The sequence below is a fragment of the Meriones unguiculatus genome, chromosome 16 (genome assembly GCF_030254825.1).
Source record: "Meriones unguiculatus strain TT.TT164.6M chromosome 16, Bangor_MerUng_6.1, whole genome shotgun sequence".
In the NCBI taxonomy this organism is placed as follows: Eukaryota; Metazoa; Chordata; class Mammalia; order Rodentia; family Muridae; genus Meriones; species Meriones unguiculatus.
In genome coordinates this window covers 15,934,753-15,954,573 of record NC_083363.1, presented here as the reverse complement: position 1 = coordinate 15,954,573, position 19,821 = coordinate 15,934,753, and the positions used below count along the sequence as shown (strand labels likewise).

Here is a 19,821-nt window from a genome sequence, read left to right as displayed (position 1 = left end):
TGAAACACACAAGTGTTGGTGTCAGCCTCAAAAATAGCTTTTGATAAATTTAACAAATTGAACCAAAATTTCATAAAAAAACACACATCTCTTTCCGTAGAAAGCCAGTATAATATAGCCTAAACTACAAGATCATGCGCTCAAGTCACACAACGGAAGATTTAAAGCTCGTTTAAACAGTAGTTCAAAAACCTCATCAACCCACTAGCATGTGTTTTTTAAAGCCAAAAAGGCTCCATTATTAACATGTTATAGTTACCCTATTCTTTTTTTCAAGACAGGGTTTCTCTGTGTAGCTTTGTCTATCTTAGAACTCACCCTGTAGACCAGGCTGGCCCCCAAATCACAGAGAGCTGCCTGCTCCTGCCTCCCAAGTGCTGGAATAAAAGGTGTGTGCCATCAGCACCTGGATAATTACCTTATTCTTTAACTATATAAATAGATACCATACACATACCCGTACACACATATATGAACATTCAGAGGCCTCGCCATGCACATACACACAGAGAGATACAGAAACAGCCCGAACCTTGTGCAAACATTTTCTTCCACTCAATTCTCAGGATTCTCTTAAATATATATTATGCTATTCCTTGGGGGGAGGGGGATAAGTAAAGGTAATTCTTTCTTGATTTCCCTTCTCAGAATGTCTTTTGTTTTCAATGTGATGGTAAAATTATACTAAACAATGCATTTGTCAGGATTTGAGAGACAGTGAGAGTGGTTCAAGCTCAGAGGAGGAACGGAGGGTCACCACCCGAGTCATTCGGCGGCGTGTGATTATAAAGGTACCAGCAGGCGGAAGCTGAGGGGCGCTGCTGGGGCGAGACACCTTTGGTGTGCTTTGGGAGGCTCAGCATGTCTGATAACGAGCTGGCTCTCTGTTTCCTAGCACACTTGAAAGCTTGCAAAAGAAAGCCGTGTTATGTGTGAGCGCGTGTTCTACGTAGGCCAGCTGGACACACAGCGGCTGGGATTCTGTCTGAGAATTCTCGGCATTTGTATCCGGCCTTTCTCAGAAAACAAGGGCTTTGTCCTGGTGAGAAGGTGAACACAGGGCTCAGTTAATATCCCAAAACCTAAGGAGGGAGAGAGGGGAACACCTCTCTCCCTCAGGCCTCTCCCTCTTTCCAAGTCCATTGCCTGGACTTGGAAACAAAAGCTGTTTATATCATTATCAAGCACTGACTGAGAACTTTAGATCACGGCCAGGCATGCATGTATGTGTGACGTTGTGCAAGTCAAACGGAAACTTCAGAAACGAGCTCTAATCATGCTTAAAAATTCAGTTTATTTTGGGCACGTGGTTAAGTATCGGAACGAGCTTTTGCTAGAAGTGAAAACTGCACCTTCACAAAGCACAGCTGAAAACACTGTGTGACCTCGACCTTGAGGAGCCACTGCCAACACACAGCACACCGAGCGTGAACCACATCCTCTGAGACTTCTGCTAGTTATCTCTGGGGAGAAAGAGAGGACGGAGAAGTGCCCATTGAACATGGTTTCTGAGACCCACACGATTACAGTGTCAGCAGAATCAGCCAAGAACTGAGAAGCTCAGTCCTTAGGTTCCCTACATTTCTTAATAATGCTTCTTTGTACTCATCATAAAGATGAGATGAAAGAAGGGATGGGGGGAAAACTCTCATATCTGCTCAAATACAACTTTTCAAAGATTCTAAAAATCATTCGAGATTATGTGGCTTTCTAAGTTTTGAGCTGTACTCCATCTCGACAGACAGTGAGTGACCATCTGAGGTGCTGTCCAAACAGTGATTCGCTTCCATGGAAGTCCTACCTGGCGGGTCGCCTTGGCGATGCCTACAGTGTCTTTCTACTCGTTTGCTTTGCTGTCTATAAAATCCCCGCAGCTGGCCACGGCTCGCAAGCCCTGCGCAGCGGCAGAGCAGGGACTCAGGTTTATGTGGCCTCATTGCTCACCCCCATGAATGCTAGTTAAAGTGAAGCACCCAGAGAAAACACACTGAACGCGCCATTGGGCAACTTGTTTCTCGTGCTTAGCCTGTGGCAGCCTTCTGTTGCTTCGCCCCAATATTTCACAGCAGCTTTCCTTCTGAGGGATGACTGAACGGGACTAAAAACACAGTTACACAGACACCGCAAGGCCAGAGGGAGGGGATTAAGAGGACCCACAAACAAACAGCTACACCGCTGAGCCAATGAAGACTCTTCCTTCTGGTCCCCTAACCTTCTACACATGTATCAGCAAGTACACCTCTAAAGTAGTTTTATTAGAGTGAGTTATTTGTGCATTTAACATATGGCTAATATTATACAACACATATGTGTATTTTAAGAGCATATGTGGAAAACCCTAGAATAAATCAGAAGGCCATAGGCTTTGTAAGACATGAATCTATATTATACCCAAGTGCCCATTTCTTGAAGTTGGGCTCATCTTAGAGAGAGTGAATTAGCAGTGACATCAGAAAATTATCTCGTGACTGCAGAGAGCATCATCCCAAGAGTCAAATCGCTGCAAGAAGCTTTGAGAAATTCCTTTCACTAAGACAGAGAAACCAATAGCCTTAATTGTTACAGGACATTACAGTGCAACAAGCTTGACAGATACAGCATGCTCTCGGCTTATTATTTTTCTACTGGGATGGTAAAGGCAGATGAGAAGAATCCCGCTTCTGTTGCTTTTCTCTTTAGTCGAAGTGGGTGTCCAGCAGGGTCCAGGGTGCACTAGTACATGGCAGACATAACAAGAGAATTGTCACTGTCAGACTGTAAAGTGAGACCGTGCTGACCTGAAAGGCCACTGACACAAACCATTGCACTACCCAGATGACCAGAGGGATGCTCAGAGATGAACTGACTCACATTAAAAGCACACAGTGAGGCAGCAACAGCTCTGGGAGCAGAACTCGGTCCTTAGCTTGGCAATGAAGGGCTTTTCCTACAGAAGACATACAGGAGGGTCTTTTGCTAAACTAAGTCAGGTAGTTGACCATTCAGACTTCCCCTGTGACACAGAAGAGGGCAGTACTATGCTGCAGTCCTGGGAATCCAACCTGCTACCCAGAGAGCAGTGCAGGACTACCCTGGCTTATTAGGCTATGGGCCACAGGAAGCCCTCAGGACCTCTCGTCAGCACAGGAAAGCATTGGCCTGGTAGCTTTGGCCGATAAGCGCCTCCATGGAGAAGTGCTGTATTCAGGAATCCATGCCGTAGCATAAGCAGCAGCATTTGCATAGTCAATCAGTTGCCAGTATAACTCAGCGATGGCTCTCTCCATGTCCACACCTGGACCCTTCCATTTCTAAATGAACTTTTATCTGTGTGTTCATTTCTTTGTATATAGTTCGATAATAGCAGTCTCAATTGTCTATAGGGGCTTAAGTTGCTGAGTGTATTTGTTTAGCAAATCCAGTGACTATAAAGGTTAAAAAAAAAAAATCTTTAAACCAACGCAAAGCCGAACTACTAAGATTGGCTAATATCTAAACTATACAATACAAATGTATTGTTTTAATTCTCAGAATTTTTGCTGAATTTTAAAGAGTTTGTATATATGACTCCCACAACCAAGGAATTCGAAATTATGTCTTATTCTGCTTCACCAATTTCAATTATCCCTACACATACATTGTAGATACACACATGCATAGACATCTATGTGTAACAGGTCTCTTAGAGTGTATGTCGTCAGGTTTCCGTTGCTGTGATGAAACACCAGGGCCAATAGCAGCTTGGGAAGGAAAGGGTTTGTTTGAGTTACGCTTCCAGGTAACAGTCCATGACTGAAGAAAGTCAGGGCAAAAACCTGTTGTCAGGAGCTGATGCAAAGGACAGGGAGGAGTGCTGCCTACTGGCTTGCTCAGCCTGCCTTCCCACAGAACCCAGGACCACCAGCCCAGGGTGGTACCTCCACAGTAAGCTGGACACCCCCCCCCCCCCGCCCCATCAATCACTAAGAAAATGTTCCATGCACTCATCTACAGCCTGATCTCATGGAAGCAATTTCTCCATTGAGGCTCCCTCCTCTCAGGACTATAGCTTGGGTCAGGTTGACATAGAACTAACTAACCAGCACAATATCCATTCAATGAACACCAGACAGATTATTGCTTTTTTACAAAGTTTGAGAGTTTGTAGTTTATCGTGTACATCAAAGCAAACCAATATATCTTACATTGTCACTCTTCCCTCATATTCAGAGAAGTCTAGGAAAGAAAAGAAAAAGCGGGATGTCTCCCACAGGGGTGCAAAAGGAAGTTCCATTGTGGCATTCTTAAAGCGGCCACCAGAGGGGAAGACCCCCAAAACATGTGCAACATGATGTCCCTTTGAAGTGGGAGGAGGGCGCCAGAAATAGTCTTGTCAACAAGACTAAGTTGAGGGGCTTTTGATATGTAAAAGTACAAAACTCTCACAGCTAATTCGCAGTTGTCCTCTCTCCTGTTTGGATTTGGGGAGGGGTGTTCCACAGACCTCTCCTTGAGAGTATTTAAACTCTAGCATAATTGACAGAGCTGAAAAGAGTCAGATTTTTAAAAGATCTATTCCATAAATCTTCACTGGCCTTCCAATCCAATCTACACTTGTCGTAGAATGAAGAGCTACATCATTAGGCAGTTTGGGTCTTAAAGAGTGACCCCCGCACCTTTGGCTTGCATTCTGTACATTTTCGGTAGTGAGACAAAGAAAGTGCTCACCTTCTGCAACAGGCCGAGAAACCCTGCGGCTGGTTTTTGATAAGGAGGACTTTAATCCTTCTGACAGTAGCACACTAAGTCAACACCACACATGAACACATCCCTCGAGCTACCCGTTCCTAGTTGCCCGTCCCCGGCTCCTCTCCAAGGTTCTGTACACCATTTAAAAATTAGCCTCTTCCCACGGAAGGCATTACTCAAAACCCAGTAAACGGCTTTCGGTGTTACCGGAGTTTCCTAAGGGCCTTTCCTTGTGTACCCCCCCCCACCCCCGGAGAGCTGGGTGCTCAAAAGAATCACCTCAGACATACTTCGCTCTTTCATGCTTTAACCACAGGATACACAAACAGCAGCAGCAACCACAAAACCTTCCATGGTACTTTTATTGGTACTTTTTTTGCTGCCTCTACACCTTTGTCTTTAAAATAGAATGGCATTCCTGCCAAATACGTGAAACCAGCCATAGGGAATGGGCATAGCTCCCCCCCACGGAATACCCGCTGCAGTTTTTGGAGTGCTGAGAGGTATGCCCTCTCTCCACGCTGCCAACGTCCTTTCCTCTCTCTACTGAGTCAACGGAAACTACACAGAAGCTAAGAGTGAGCCCAGAAGACCTTCAGCAGTCCCCACTCTAAGTTAGAGAGCCGTTCCTAATGAAGAGTCAGCATCAAGAAATGTGAGATGATCCTTCCACCCTGTTGGCCTATAGATGGCCAGGCACCACATCAGTTATTCTCACGCAGGATCTGTGAAAACCGCAGCCTCCCACCCCACCCCCACCGCTCTCAAATGAGACTTTCTCTACCCTGAACTTTCTTAATCTTTTCTTTTAAGTGTATTACCCTTAGTGCATGATTTTTTTAAAGTATCTTTTTTTTCCAACTCAGAAACTATCTTTACTCAAACTAGATAGAACTTGTTCCATAAGAACTCTTAAGCTGTGGTGTGACTGATGACGAAGTGCTCTGTTTGAGCGGGTTTGTCCGTGCTTACCACTAATCACTGACTAATAGTTGTTTTGACAAATGAAGCCTCTTGGCTTATCCATGAGTAACTGCATCTTAAAATTATGTACTTTCTTGGAATTTGTTGCCAACTACCATGCATGCATCAAGCGTTCACTAACTGGCCACGAAGGTCTTCTTTTTCGCTGGAGAGGGAAGCGCCGTTTTGCGAGTTCTCTACGGTTCCAGAGCATGTGTGGCATGCTGTGTGGTGTGCTGTGGACTGGACCAATACCTTTCTCGTGTCACTAATCTCTATGCCACATCCCTTAGGGTGAGGAAGCCAAAACCATCCCTGGTGAATCTGTCACAGAAGAGCAATTTACTGATGAAGAAGGCAACCTCATCACCAGAAAAGTAATCGTCCTAGGGGTTTCAGGCTTCTCCCAGAGTTTAAATGCCCTGCATGAGAAACACCATTGTGTGCTATAGGTGGTCGCCACTCTCTGCCCGTGACACAAAACAGTCCCTGCTTCTTTCTGTTGCTTCCAACAGATCACTCGGAAAGTGATAAGACGGATTGGTCCACAAGAGAGAAAGCTGGCTGAAGTGGTAATGTAGCGTGGTTGCCAAGGAAGGAAGTAGAGGGTAGAATTTTTTTTTTGGTGCTCCGCCCTGGGATGCCCTGCTAACAGAGTGGCTGCTGCCGTGTTGGAGGCTCCGAGTTGCTGTCTTGGCTGCTTCTGCCGTAGGCATTGTGCCGGGTCCCACTGCTTAGCACGTACCGCGCCTGGACCTTACGTACTTAGTGTTGTCAGAATGGCCACAGAGATAAAAGCTCGCTTACTAGGGACGGAATGTTCCAGTTGAAAGGAGAAAGAGGAGGTGGAATCCTCGACCATCAACAGCCTCTTTGAGACGGTCTCCACACTTGGCCTTTGGTTGGGTGCCATTCTGGGACACTTGCGGAGGGGGAGGGGCAATATTAGGAGGGCAGAAGAGTTTGGGTCGCAGTCTTCATATCGGCTCTAGGTGGTTGTCCTGCCCATCGCATTCTGTAGGAAAATCTAAACTCCATTGTCACATCATGGTTTGTGCCGCCCCGTGTCCACCAGGTTAATATGAAACCCAACTCGCGACTCTGAATGCAGTTCACCAAAGGAGACATCTTGCTCTTATTCTTTACCATCCCCCAGGTCTTTATCATATTTAAAGGTAGAAAGTTAAGTATTAAGTAACATGTTTATGTAAAAAAAAAAAACACAACACTCCTGAGGACCAGGTGAGAAAGGAAATAAAACCTATGTGCCTTCTGTTAGAGTAAAAACTAAATGTGACGTGCCTGGCTGTCAGAGAAGTGTGCGCTTGTATTTGGGAAAGACAGCCCCAATCTGTAGAAACTGGTACTGTCTTGGACTAGGCTGGAGCAGAGATGGTAATTCCATAAACTAAGCAGAGAGAAGCAGTCTGACCATCCATGCCATTTACTTCTGGCTTAGTGCGTATTTGGGAAACACAGACTTGGCGGTTCTGCAGGCTTACAAAAATCATTATGATTAACCAGTATCTTTAACAGTTGGGGTCCGGGGACCTTGTGAGTGCTGATGACGATGTCTTCCACCTAATGTTAGGAAACAGGCCGCTGCTCTTTGAAATCATTAACCCTCTGTGTTGTCGCCAAGTCTCCAAGTGCAGTGGTTACCCTGACAGTGCTGTCGCATGCTATGGCCTCGGTGAGCTGGTCTATGAGATCCAGCATGTCATCTGCGTCTGAGGACGGGAATTGACCTGATGCCCTCAGCAACTTCTCCTTCCTAATCCAGCCTCCAGGGATGAGTGTGGGGAACTGCTTTCAAACTCTTCCACTGCAGAAATGTAATGTGCGTTCTCCTTTAGCAGGGAGAAGGCTATAAGGTGAAGACGAAGAAAGAAATTCGGAACGTGGAGAAGAAGACCCACTAGTGACGGTGACATCAGACCAGGTGGGAAGTATTCTGATGTCAGTAGCAAGACTTAAAGTCTCCAGAATTGTCTAGATTCCCTGAATAAGTTGATTCCCATAGTCCCTCTCTTTCTTTACTGAATTCTCACTGGGGAAAACGTGATATGAAGTCATTCCTGCTTTTCTTCTTTCTGTAAATGCAGGTGTGTGTATGTATGTGTGTATTTTACACATGTGTATGTGGGTATCTGCATACACATTTGCACATTTAACTTTAACTTGGGCTGGGTCTGCAAACATTCTCCGTGTGTACAGCGTCTGCAGAAGCATAGGTAAGCATGATTTGAGTCTCCTACTCTCTCATCATGAGGCTCCCCGCAACAGGGAACAGCCGTACAGTCATTGTGGGAAGACTGCCAGGCAACAGATGCGATGGACTGTGCCCAGCTCCAGCAGCTTCGGTTAAGGGAGAGTCAGGTTCCAGGGCAGCCAAGGTTACACAGAGAAAGCCTGTCCCAAAGAGCTGTCTTCGGGTCTAAGTTAACTTAGTGGAATTCCATACACTACTTTATTTTTATGTAAGCCTAGACACAATTAAGAGGTGGATCACATGGGCTTACCAGAAGTTAAATATTTAGTAAGTGAGCTGTGTTTTGCTCTTGTTTTTCTTACTGTTATTTTTTTTTCTGGATTTCACATTGCTCCTTTCAATACAGATGCAATCAGAAAGCTAATGTGGGGATGAGAATACAGTTTTGGGAAGTTTTTGTCTCCAGGGTCTCTCTCCTCCCAATTCTCTCAGCCCCTGGCCCAAAGTGACAGAGTGGGAATTCTTGTCTCATTTTCCTTTCTCTCCTGCCTGCCAACAAAGAACCCTGACATTTGGTTGTAGAAATGAGGAGTTGAGAAATAACCTCATTTCAGGTACCTGAGGCTCAGATAGGTTTTTATTTTATTTTTTGAAACGTGGTCGCTTGGCACCCAGGCTGGACTGATGCTTCCTATGTCCCTGAGGGTGACCTTGAGCTCCTGATCCTTTCAGATCCCCCTCCTGACTGCTAAGATTCCAGGCAAGCATCACAGGGTGTGTAGTTTATACAGTTTGGGGGATCAATCACAGGGCTTCATGCATGTTAGGGAAGCACTTTACAATCTGAACCACATCTCCATACTCCCGGCTAGATCCTTAGTTCTGCCTAACAAATGCTGAAACAGTATTTGCTCCACAGTGTCTTCCCTTTGCCTCCTTGAGGCTTTCCATAGAATCAGCAATCCCATGATGCCTGCCACACTAGAGCCACACTTTAGATTTTTGGTGGGAGCCAATCCTGTTGTGGCCATTGATGAGAATGGGGGAAAGAAAAAATAGAACCACAGCCACAGATGTTTTTGGAATCAGGATTTACTACCTGTGTGCCAAAGCATTCTTTGGGGCTAATTCTCACAACCTCTTCTCTTGGATTGGTGCCATCAGCATCCCTGGCTAACATAAAGAACAAGCCCTAAAAGGCCAAGACAATTGCCCACAGCCACGTAAAAGTGTCAGAACTAGGAAATAAAGCCAAACAGGCTACTTCCAGAATGCTTATCCTTGGGGCTCACTGTAAACTAACCTGGAAGCAATGGGAGGATCCCCAAGGATGGGAGTAAGTCACTCACCTGTGGGGATTCTGATCTTCACCCTAAAGCCTGGAGGAAAGGATTCCATGTGCCAGGGAAGATTTCTGCCTCTGAGCTAACTTGCACAGCCCATGGCCTTTGGAGATAAACTTTTATTTTGTATACCAGGCCAACCTAAACATTACAGCAGCCTAACACTAAGTACTAGAGTTCCTGGCTCAGTGGCAGAGTACTTACCCAGCATGCACAACCTCCAGCAGCAAACACACCTATTTGTATACCCTTCCCCCACAAGCTGGGATTTGCATGCAGGTAACCCTAACTCTTTAGCAGCTGAGGCACAACTATTGCAAGGTTTAGGGGACTCAGTAGCTATCAGTGGTTTCCAGGGGTGGTCCTTTGGCCGGGAGACCTCAGTGTGTCATTGGTGGCAGAGGGGTGAGAGCAGGTAGGGGTGCCAAGCAGCTTACCAACTACATGGTTTTGGCCAGGTTACCTAACTCAGGCATTGTCTTTTCCCGCAGTGGGAACGGGGAAAGGGGCTTGGATGAAGCCTGGATGAAGAATAACCCTCTGTAGAAAGATAATAGTGACATGTCTTGGAGTTGTTTTAGAACTCAGTCAGTTGAGTTCATACGTGTAAATTGCCTAATAACTGTGGCCGCCAAGCCCATAGAAACCCTCAATTAGGAGAAGCAAGAAGGAAGTTAAGAACAGCAGCTTGCCAAATCCAGGCACAGCGGTGGCAGCCGGGAGAAGTCACGGCATCCCAGCCACTCAGCACCCCTTAAGTGAAGATGGTTTACCCTGTTCGCTATAGTTCTCGTAGTGAACTGGGACCATCAATAAAGCAGGTGTCTGCTCTTTTTACCAAGAAGTGAAGCGGAAAGAGACCCAAACAAAGCGGAAGTGCTGACCACCCCTCTCTCCTTCACACCTGAAGTAGTTCATCCCACTCACCTCCATCTCTGTCTCCGGGACGTTTTTTTTCCCAGAACGCATCTCAGATACAGACAGTTTTAAATCCATTCTCCTGGTGCATGATGGAGACAGAGTTGAAGCCAGGTAGTTTGGCTCTTGTCTTTTTAATGATCTGTGCAGGAGGGGACACAGTACTTCCCCATTACTAGGACTGAGGTAATTCACTTCACAGCAGTGCCAGATGTGTAATAAACACTTAATAAAAATGAAGTAAATGCATTTTCTTTCCTTTTAAAAATATGCACCCATCTGTTTTCAGGACGTTCATTTTTCCTGCTGGCTCCATAGCTTCAGGGGTTTTTAAATCAAGACACAGGGAAAGAACAAATTTGAAAAGGCCTCATTTATTGGTATTACTTGAGGAGGAAATCTGTTCCGAGTTAGGTGTTATTTTAAGATGAGTTTTCAGCCAACTGTGCTAGGGAAACTGGGATAGGAAGATTAAGAGTTCAAGGCCAGCATGAGACTCAGTCTCAAAAAAACAAAAAAGAAAGAAAAAGAAAATGAACAACAAAAAAACTCTAAAACCAGAATTAAAAGAAAAGCAAACCTTCATCTTAGATTATAGTTTCATATTGTAATGAAAATTATAGCTTTTTAAGAAGAAACATGGGACAGCAAGATGGATCTACGGGTGAAGGGCCTTGCCACCAGGCCTGATGCAGTGGTTTGAATGAGAATGGCCCCCTGGGCTCATATTTGAATCCCCAGTTGATAGAACTGTCCGGGAAGGATTAGGAGGTGTGGCCTTGTTGGGGAGAAGGGTGGGCTTTAAAGTCCCTACCATTCGCAGTTAGCTCTCCTTCTGCCTCTTGCTTGTGGATCGAGGCATAAGCTCTCTGCCTGCCCGAGAGCATGCGTGTTGCCATGCTCCCTTCCATGACGGGTCTTAGGCTCAGTCTCTGAAACCACAAGCCCCCAATAAATTCTCTCTTCTATAAATTGCACTGGTCTTGGTGTCTCGGCACAGCAATTTAAGGGTGCCTAAACTATCTGACAACCCGAGTTCAACGCCCAGGACCCACGCCGTAGAAGGACGGAACCAACTCCCACAAGTTGTCTTCTGACCTCTGCACATATGTAGTGGTGTGCGCATGTGTGTGCACAGGCATGCTAAGTAAAAACATGACACATAATTTAAAAGCTTAAGAAGAAACATTCTCAGGCGTATGATAAGGAAAAGGGAAGGGGATGGAACAGGGTAGGGGAGATGGGTGGGGAATGGATGGAAGGGCACCAGAGTTCTCTCTGAGCGCACAGCAGATCCCATGGAGTCTAGCAGGGGCCTCTAGGGTACAGCGGCCTCTAGAGCCCATAGTCTGCACTTTTAGGGTGACGGTATTTAAAAGGAACTTAAAGAACTCCAGACATGTTGACTAGGGAAGGGAAGTCTGGCAAGATACAGGCTCAGGAGCACCAAAAGATAATTTGGAATGCTCTGTGTGGCTGATGGGGTATGTGCTCTGCATTCCCAAAGTCAGACTATATAGTCAAACAGTAATACCAGCAGCATCTGGAGTCTTAGAAACTGATGTCCCAGGCTTACCCTTGAGTGTGTATGCATTGAATCTTGAGAAGCATGCCTCCAGGATCCATCACTGACACTTGGGCTTGAGCCATCTCTAAAGCCAACTGTAGAATTGAGGTGGGAATGTTCACTGGTCCCGGGGGGTGTACATGGACACTGTGACTTATTAAATCCTACTGTGCAGCCACGTTTGAGAAGCAGGAGAGAAGATGGCTTCAGTAGAGGGTCTCAGGGAAATAAATCCCCAGTTGTGCATTGGGCTGGACTGAGGGCTGCAGGTGTCCAAAAGAAACAAGCAACAGCAAACCTGGGTATTTTCATAGACCTCCAAAGAGACTCTCAGTTCTGCACCTGAGCCTATACTAACCTAGAAGTACCAGTCAAAATGCTTCTTAAAGTGAAAATAAATTAGTATGAAAGCATAAGAATGGCTGTGCATTACATACCGAAGGATATACCAAACCCACAGAAACACTCCTCCTTTGAATGGGTCTTACGTCCCTCCCATTATCTACACTCACAAAGGAGAGATGATTCCAAATTGTGTTTCTGAGACGTCATCGCTGTGGCCCGTCCTTACAGCTTTGCCTCCAGTAGAGGGCGACGTCATCACAGTTCTTTCTCTGGCTGCTGCTTAGCCAAGGTTCTCATCGTCTTTGGGTGACGGACGCTGTTCTTGGTGTAAAATGCTGTGTCCATCCACTAGCATTGCTACACCCATGGGGTTAGAACCTACATTCTGGCTGCCTGGCTGAAAACAGGAAAGAGTTGAAGGAAAACTACTGCTTTAAAACAAAAACATATGGAAGGGCATAATTAACCAAATCCTAAAAAGTTGTAAAGATATACCCACGCTTAGAAATACTATGTTGGCTTATATTGAGAAGAGAATGGCTTTGCTTTGTTTTGTAATGAAGAATTAACTTGGGAAGCTGGATTGGTTATTAGAACATGTAAAGAAGTGGGTGAGAGTTCACCCATTTTGTAGTGGTCTCTTTTATAGAAACTTAGTAGACATTATTAAACTCTGTGTCACAGAAGAGGTATAGTGCGTTAAAAATTTACATCCCAGTGAAGGCGGGAGCTATGAGAGAAAAGTTAGGGAATGCTGCTGAGAATTCATTCTCCCTGAAAGAAGACAGAGACATGATCACAGAGCCAAGGAAGCAGCCTGGAGCCTAGAAGATTAGGATTTAATGACAGGAACCAAGGTGTGAAAATCCTGATTGACGGGGTTCGCCCACCCCCTGTAATTGGATCTACTGTAGTGAGTCACTTTCCATCCCCGGAGGAGGACAAGTGTTGAAATTGTAGCAGAGGAGTGGGTACTTTGGTGTTCTTGGCTCTGGTCACTGGTGACCTGGAGCAGAGAGGTCATTAGTAAACACATACAAAAAAAAAAAAAATGCAGCCAGGCCCATAACAGGAGAGCAGGGAAGAACTGTTCTAGGGTGTTTGCTCGGGGCAGGATGACCTGGGTGATCCATCCAAGGAGTAAACAACCTCTAGGTAACTAAGACACTTTTGTCCCTGGCAGAAGCCAGATGCTAAAGGTTCTCCGTGAGCTGCAGAAGCCGAGTTGGCTGTTTGTGAGCGAACAGGTTTTTTTCCTATAATTCTTCCTGCCTGATGCTGGAATTCTAGTCTTTCAGCTTCTCACCTTGAAGGAAGAGGCAAGAGATGCTCTATGAAGTGAAGAGCAGGGGGCCAGGACTTGTGTTCTTGGGGTATAGGCCACAGAGCTATAAATGGCTCGAGTAGGTGAGGAATTCTGAATCATCCTGGTTTCAGAGAGAGGATATTCCCAACTCAACCTCAAAAGCCGCAAACTCAGGAAGGCCACCTAGCTAATTAGCACTGACTTCTGAGAGCTTCCTGGGATACCCGAGGGCCTGGGCCTCTGAGGTATTTTTCAAGCAGCCAAACACCCTAGTAACACATAGAGGGCCCTGAGTCTCCGAACTCTTAATGAAGAACCTCAGGGGAGTCCTAGGTAAATTCTCCTTCATATATAAAAATAAGGCGAGGGATGTGTGTGTCAGCCTAGCGTGGGGGAAGCCTGGGTTTCTGACCCCCAGCACTGCATACCCTACGTACTTAAATGGAGGCAGGGTGATTAGGAATTCAAGGTCACTCTAGATTACACAGAAAGGACAAGGCCAAACCTGGGCTACGTGAGACCCTGTCTCCAAGAAAACCAAACAGAATGAGACTAAACTCACCACCTACTGTTTCTCTTCCCATAGGACCGTGTGTTCGTACTGCCAGTATTGTGAAATTCACCACAGATCAGCAGGAAGGAAAATATTCACCGCGAGAGACGTGTGGGCCCTGCTGCTTCCACACTTCAACGACGTGATTTTATTTTTTAATGCAAACGGCAAGGAAAACGAAGAAAATCAACTCACATTTTTTTTTTCATTTAGCATGAGCCAATTTACAGAGCATGGAAACTCACTTTCATTCCCGGGATTGACATGAGCAATGCAGCGTAAGAAGCCATGTTGTTCAGACTTGATTCTCAAGGAATTTGGTGTCATTTTCAAAGAAAAACAAATGGACAAAGAAAACCTGTGCCACCAAGGAGGGACAGCAGAAGATGGAATGACCCAACCCAGAAGAAACACTAAAATTACTAAATCCACAACAGCTCGCCTTATTTTTCTCTTGGACCCAAACTGTCAGGGTATAAACACTATTTGTTTCTTTTTTAAAGAAAAAAAAATTTCAAAAAAAACAAAAAAACAAAAACACATCAATAGTTTTGCTGTAAATAGTAACACTGTAAATTCTAACAGAAGAAAGTAGAATAAATGTTGATAAGGCACCTGCCCTGTAGAACACAAAGCTATCACGAATGCATCTAACTGTAGGAGTCACACGTGACTTCACCTTGGACAAGGACGGGATCCTGGAGTGTACGGGACTCTTCACCGATTCTTGTATATTAGCAATTATAATGTTTGTACATGCAAACCGCTAGCTTGATTTTAAAAAAGACAATGCAAATCTTTAAAAAAAAAAAAAATCTGCTGCAAATTTAAATAATTCCCCAAACGAGGAATTCTGTAGTTCTGTGGGAAAAAAAAGAAAGTTTTTTTCTTCAAAATACTAATATTTTGATGCATGCCTCTCACCTTATTTTGATTAAACCTTTTCCAATTTTGCAAACACTACAGTCTCCTGCAACACAGGGGATTTTATCTGTAAACACAAAGCCCTTCATCTAATATTTGTTGCTATTGCCAATTTTTCAATGAAATGACCAAAAATGGAAAAAAAAAATGAAAACAAACAAGCAAACAACAACAACAAAAAAAAAACACAGACTATACAGTAGTTGCTTGGGGGTGGGGGAGGGGCGCTGTTAGTGCTTACAGGGGGAATGCTTGCCACTGTAGAGGTGGGTGGTGATCTCAAGAGGCCCCAGTTGTGGGTATATAAACAAATGGACTAACCAGAAACCCGTATCTTGCAAGATGGCAGCACACTGTAAAAAAAAAAAAAAAAAAATCACTGTATTGTGTACTGGCTCTGAGATATAGACCCTTTTCAGTAAAGCCACTCACTTGTAACCACCTAACAGTGTCATATATTAGGTTAGCGGGGCTGCTGCGTTTTATAGGGCATTTTTTTCTTTGGGTTTTGGTGAGGTTCCTTCGTTCACTATCTTAACTTGAAATCGGCCACCACAGACACCTAGCTCTAAAATGACATGTATGAGAAGAGCAGACGCTGGATAAACCTAGTCGATTATTTAAGCATAAAATAAATTGTGTTCAACTCTTCACCTACTCGGGCTCTGCAGTGTCCTTGTGTCCTCTGGCAAACCGTAGCTGTCTAATTCCCTAGTCCCAGGGGTCCTTGTCTGCGCCTCTGGTCGCTAAAGCAATAGTCATGAACATTCCGTTCTCCCCTGAAAACAACCACCTTTGCCATAAACCCTGTGCGTTTTGTGTAGGAGCCAAGAGTTCAAAGATGAAGTAATCTTTGCGCACATCCATTTAGGCTGCCCCGCCCCACAAAAGAAGTTGGGACTTATGTGGCCAACGTGTCAAGAAGTTATTGATTGCTGCTCCCAGGAAGCGTGTACCTGCAGTCGCTTTTAGCCCGGAAAGGGTTTGTTTAGTTTTTGTGTCACTGGTTTTGGGGTTTTTGATGGATGGGGCTGCTGTTGCTGTTGAGACAGGGTCTCAAACGTTTGCTTGGTTTCTTAATTGACATTTGTTGTTGGAGCTTAGAAGTTGAGAAGTTTTACTAGTGACTCAAGATTTTTGTTCTTTGTTTTTTGGACTGGTCATTGACCCTAAGGCCTCATGCTTGCTAAACAAGTCAGCTACCACCGAGTAGTAGCCTCTGCCGCCTTTTGATATTTTTGAGACAGGATCTCACTAACTTGTCCAAGCTGGCCTTGACCTCGTGAGCCTTCCACCCTTCTCTTGAGAAGCAACATGTGGCAACAGCAGGCCTCCATTCCAAAAGACACTGAAGCCGTGACCCCTGCCCTCTCCAGCCAAATGTGTGGTCCCCATCATTCTAGCTTTTTTTTTTTTTTTTTTTTTTAACCTTAACCTGGTAGGCACTTAGAGTTTGGGGCCCATTAACTTCCTGATTCAGAGTTCCACAGGCAAAGATGCCATGTTGCTTCAACTTTCACCCCAACCTACAGCCTGGCACAGTGATTGATATCCGTCACCTAAACCTCAAGTACACACTGTATAACTCCTTTCTTCTAAATACATTCCTCTCATTGCCTCAGCCCTTACGACCGCTGTGAGAGTTAGGTAGTTTGACATTTCATTGCTCGGAACTGGCCCCGTATGGAATGAAATGAGTACTTAACGGCCTTCAAGGCTATCATTGCCGATCCATTGCAAACCGTTACCAAGAGGGATGACCAGTCTCCAGAACAGATGCGCTACCAGGCAGAAGGCAGGTGGAGAGTGAACCTGGTTGCTCTAGAGAAGCTACTTTAAATAAACAAGGAAGCGGAGAGTCCATTTGCATGCCCTCTGCATGACGTCCGCCCCTCCCCTCCTCCTAGCAGAATCATCTACAGGACAAGCTGCCACTCCTCAAAGTTTTGTTTTTGTTTTTAATGCCCCAAAGCTTCTGCAAAACTAACAACAGAATGTAGGTATCTTACCCCACCGTTTAAGAGCTATGAATTCCTGACCCTCCAGCCTTGCTAGAGATTATTTGGATCCAGAAACTTATTAGGGGGAGATGGGATTATGCTATTACATGCTTGGAAATGTAACTGCAGAAACAGGTTGGGGGTTTCAGACGACACCAAAGCCATGTATTTACTCAGACGTCTCTGAACTACGACAGATTTTATTTACACCTCTAACTTATGTGTATATATATATATATGCATTGGATGGGGCATATCTTTGTATTTCTAGTATAGTCTGACCTGCCAACTCATTCTAATGTATTTAAGCTTTTCTTTGACATTTCTGTAAAAAGGGGGAAAAAATGAACTGTGACTGATAAAAATTCCTGAGATTTGACCACTTTTTCCTTTTTATATTTTTACTGAATTCCTAAGTTTGTTAACCTGAGGGTATGATGGAGTGTTTCCACGTGATGGGTTGCTTCTAGAAAGGACTCTCTTCACTGGCCACTCAAGCAATGGAGCCATCTTTCTCACGTCGGCATCCCATGTTCTTTTTAGCATCACCTTGGGGCTCCATACAATGGAAGTTTCTCTCCATGGTAAATAAACAGCCAAGGAAAAAGTGGTTTGCTTGACTTTATTCAAAGCACCAGTTCACATTTGACTATAAAAGAAGCCCAGATGGAAGAAGCCACAGGAACAGCAAGTGCTGACTGCCTTTGCCAGAGCCCATGAGGTAGAAACTCGTGCCTCATACAGGTGAATCTTGGTGTTCTTTTTGTTGGCTGGGCACTGACATATTAAAAGGTGTACCCTTTCCTAACCATGTGGCATTGCCTCTCTGGCATGAACAAATGGTTAAATCCTTGAGTCAACATTTCCAAGGTTGGTATCTAAGGCACATTTTTTTAAAGTTCTTTTAATAAGAAACAAAAGGCATGTTGTCTTTATTTTCATCAGCTCCCTGTTTCCTAAAACAAAAAGTCACAGAGTGGATACTGACAAGCATCCTCGGTAATGGGCCAAATAACTTTTCATTTGCACGTTTATTCACTCAAAGGCAGACTCTCACGTAGCCCAGGCTGGCCTTGAACTTGCGTGTAGCCAAAGGTGGCTCTGAACTTTTTGTCTTATGGCCTCTACCTCCTGGATGCTGCACCTAGTTTATGTGGGCTTGTGGGTAGAGCCTGAGGCTTCACACATCTGGATCAAGCAGTCCACTGAGCAAGCTGTACCCCCAGCACGCTTTTGCTTGCTTAATAGAATCAAACGTTCTGGGGTTCAAGAGAGAAAGTGGCATTAAGCACTACAGCTGTGTGCCCTGAGGTAAGCATTTTGTCTTCTGTCGGCTGTGCTTCCTGAGTCAGCACCGCATTCCACACCCCCTGGGACATTCTGAGAGACCTCACCAGTTCCAGTGGAGTTCTATGGCAGGGCTCGGGTGAACACGTTCATGGGATCCTGAGGGTAACGAGAAGCAGGGACCATGGTACATTCGAGAGGAGCAGGAACAGCTCTGGGATCACCAGGGAATTCCAGAAAGAAACAAACCAAACAAAAACCTTAACTTCCTGCTTCATTTGCGCCCAGTACCTTCATGTGACCACTTTACTCAAGCTGTGGCACAAGAACTGGTTGGAATGATAACTTACTGGCCTGTCACAAGAGTTTTGTGACACCACAGGTCCTGAAGGGAGGTCCTTGAAGGGTCCATGAGAGGAGAACGGTCATTGTCCAGCTCATTGTCGTTTACTCTCCCTTATGTGGGCGTCCTTTCCCTCATCCCTCACCCCCAAGAAAACAGGCTGTGAAGTTCAGTATGTTTTTCCGCACCCTGCAACAGCTTGCCTGCCTCTAACTTGGCCTTGGTAAGCACCTAAGGGTCTAGAAATGACATGCAGGACTTCTTGGGCTCCTTCCAGTCTGTGGAGATATTCGGACTGGAGGAGAAAAAACAAGTGCCTTTGCATGACAAAATCCAGCATGAATTTTCTTTAAAATCTGAAGGTGTGACTGTGCCATTTCTATAATTCTCTACAGCAGCAATCCCAGCTCCAGGAAATTAGCATGTGCTCCAACACCTCCACCTCCCCCCACCCCCATTTCTGCTACAACCCAACCTATTTTATTCATTTCTATCCCCAGTCTCCACCGACTGTGGTTGAAGGAAAGGAAAGGTAAATTGATGCTGTCCTGTTTATAGTCCTTAAAATCCTTTGGGGCAATTATTATTCCACAAGGGAATAAAAAAGTGAGTCGATAGGAAAAGAAAGGCCTGCCGTTGGACTTGGTTCTCCAAGCCCACCTGTCCCTACATTTGGTGTGGGATAGTACACATTATTCAGCTGCCTGCTTGAGCGTGAGAAGCATCACTTCCCTTGCCACAACCATCGAGGTGAAGAGGACAGAAACACCATGAAATACAAATCCTAGAAAACATGAAAACCCAACTTCAGCGGCCCAGTCTGCCTGGTGCATGCTGGGAAAGAGGGAAGGCGGTGTGAGGTGAGCATGGTCCTGTAGCCCCTGAGCACAGTTGTGCTTTTGAGCCACACTCGTTAACCAAAATTCAGTGGGATTGGAAAGACCCATGAAGAGCATTTCAATATAAACTCAAGAACATTTTTAAAGTTATTGAACCCGCTCCAAGAATACAAGGCCGCCTAACTCCCCAGGGCACTGGATCTAGGTGTAAACAGTTAAATTCACCACAGTGTATTTCCCCCATCCATCAGGACCCACAGAGCTCTAACCTCGCTCCAAAGCCTCTGCCTCAGATGTTAACCCACACTTGAAACCTGGGTGTACCAAATGAACAAATGAACACCCCACGAGTTGGCACTCGAACTACATCCCTGACAGTTTTCCTAGTGGTTTCCTTGTTCCTCATGAACAAGAAGGGAGCAGAAAAGATGGCTCAGTGATTAAGAGCTCTGACTGCTCTTCTACAGGATCCGGGCTTAAGTCCCAGCATCCACATGGCAGCGCACACCCATCT

The 19,821-nt window shown here is 45.2% G+C and overlaps 1 protein-coding gene across 27 annotated transcripts in view; it reads left to right on the top strand.

Moving 5' to 3' along the window:
- The window catches only part of Ank3 (ankyrin 3), a 571,679-nt gene extending 556,184 nt beyond the window's left edge, over window positions 1-15,495 (top strand). For 25 of the 27 annotated variants that reach the window (XM_060369399.1, XM_060369391.1, XM_060369384.1 and 22 more), the window contains 2 exons: window positions 7,527-7,612; window positions 13,948-15,495. In XM_060369399.1, coding sequence (XP_060225382.1) covers window positions 7,527-7,592 — 66 coding nt within the window. In that variant the 3' untranslated portion in view covers window positions 7,593-7,612; window positions 13,948-15,495. The remainder of the gene's footprint in view (window positions 1-7,526; window positions 7,613-13,947) is intronic. The other 2 variants (XM_060369385.1, XM_060369401.1) reach the window with 1 other exon arrangement.
- The last annotated feature ends 4,326 nt before the right edge of the window (window positions 15,496-19,821 follow it).